Source organism: Bison bison, unplaced genomic scaffold (assembly GCF_000754665.1).
Source record: "Bison bison bison isolate TAMUID 2011002044 unplaced genomic scaffold, Bison_UMD1.0 scf7180017863145, whole genome shotgun sequence".
In the NCBI taxonomy this organism is placed as follows: Eukaryota; Metazoa; Chordata; class Mammalia; order Artiodactyla; family Bovidae; genus Bison; species Bison bison.
The window spans coordinates 2188-3328 of NW_011493717.1; the positions used below are offsets into that span (position 1 = coordinate 2188).

General features: G+C 56.5%; 1 protein-coding gene across 1 annotated transcript in view; it reads right to left on the minus strand.

Annotated features, from left to right (window-relative positions):
- Window positions 1-848: 848 nt before the first annotated feature.
- The window catches only part of BGN (biglycan), a 4849-nt gene continuing 4556 nt past the window's right edge, over window positions 849-1141 (minus strand). The window contains exons 5-6 of the mRNA XM_010833195.1: window positions 1126-1133; window positions 849-1023 (exon numbers count right to left, since the gene is read on the minus strand). Of these exons, the coding sequence (XP_010831497.1) occupies window positions 864-1023; window positions 1126-1133 (168 nt within the window). The 3' untranslated portion in view covers window positions 849-863. The remainder of the gene's footprint in view (window positions 1024-1125; window positions 1134-1141) is intronic.

A 1141-nucleotide genomic window follows, 5' to 3' on the forward strand; every position in this document is an offset into this window, starting at 1 on the left:
TGTCTGATGAGGTGTGGCAGAGGGATGCATCCTGGAGGGCTGCAACAGTGCCTTCTAGAGGTGGCGGGATATGGCCACTAGAGGGCACTGCCGCTGTAGATTGGCAATCCCCTTGCAGGGCTAGGTGATGGATTCGCCCCAGCTGGACAGCCTGCAAGAATGGCCAGTCTCCTGGTATGTAGGCAGAGACTGAGGTCCAGAGCAAGGCCAAAGAAGACCTTGAGAGGACCCCTTGATCCCCTCATCAAGCCACTTCCTGCCCAGACTGTTCCCAAGCCCCTGGGCCTGTGGCACCTCTGTGGGGTCCCACCTACCCAAGAAACTCCAATATGTTGGCCACCTGACGTGAAAAGCTGACTCATTTGAAAAGACCCTGATGCTGGGAAAGATTGAAGGCAGGAGGAGAAGGGGACGACAGAGGATGAGATGGTTGAATGGTATCACCCACTCAATGGACATGAGTTTGAGTAAACTCTGGGAGTTGATCAAGGACAGGGAAGCCTGGTGTGTTGTGGTCCATGGGGTCGCAAAGAGTCAGACATGACTGAGTGACTGAACTGAACTGAACTGAACCCACCAGAGAGACCTTGAGCTCAAGTATCTACCAGGCTGGCTCTGGAGCATCCTGCCACTTCGCCACCCCTGTACCCAGCCTCCTCGCTGTCCACAATGGGGTCCCTAACTCTCCCCTTTCGCTTTCTCAGTGCCTTTCCAGATGAGGAGCGGGAGTCACCGGCCAGAGCACACATCTGACCAGCTGCACAGTGAACTCTGGTTCTGCTTCGTGGTGGGTCCGAGCACTGACAGCTAGGGTCTCAGCAGCTGCCCTGGGGACATCGACTGCCCCCTCCCTTCGCCGCATGTTAGAAACACCTGGCTCTCACCTGGAGGAGCTTGAGGTCTGGAAGACCAGCTGGCACCCTAGACAGCTTGTTGTTGTCCAAGTGCAGCTCCCGCAGCGTGGGCAGAAAACTCAGGCTCCCATTCTCAATCATGCGGATCTGGTTGTGGCCCAGGCCCAGCCTGGGAAGGGATAGATGAATAAATGATGATGTGATGGGGTCCATGGGCTACAGTGCACTGGGCGGACTCAGGGCCCCCTGAGACCCCACCTCCACAGCCTACCTGTACAACTTGGAGT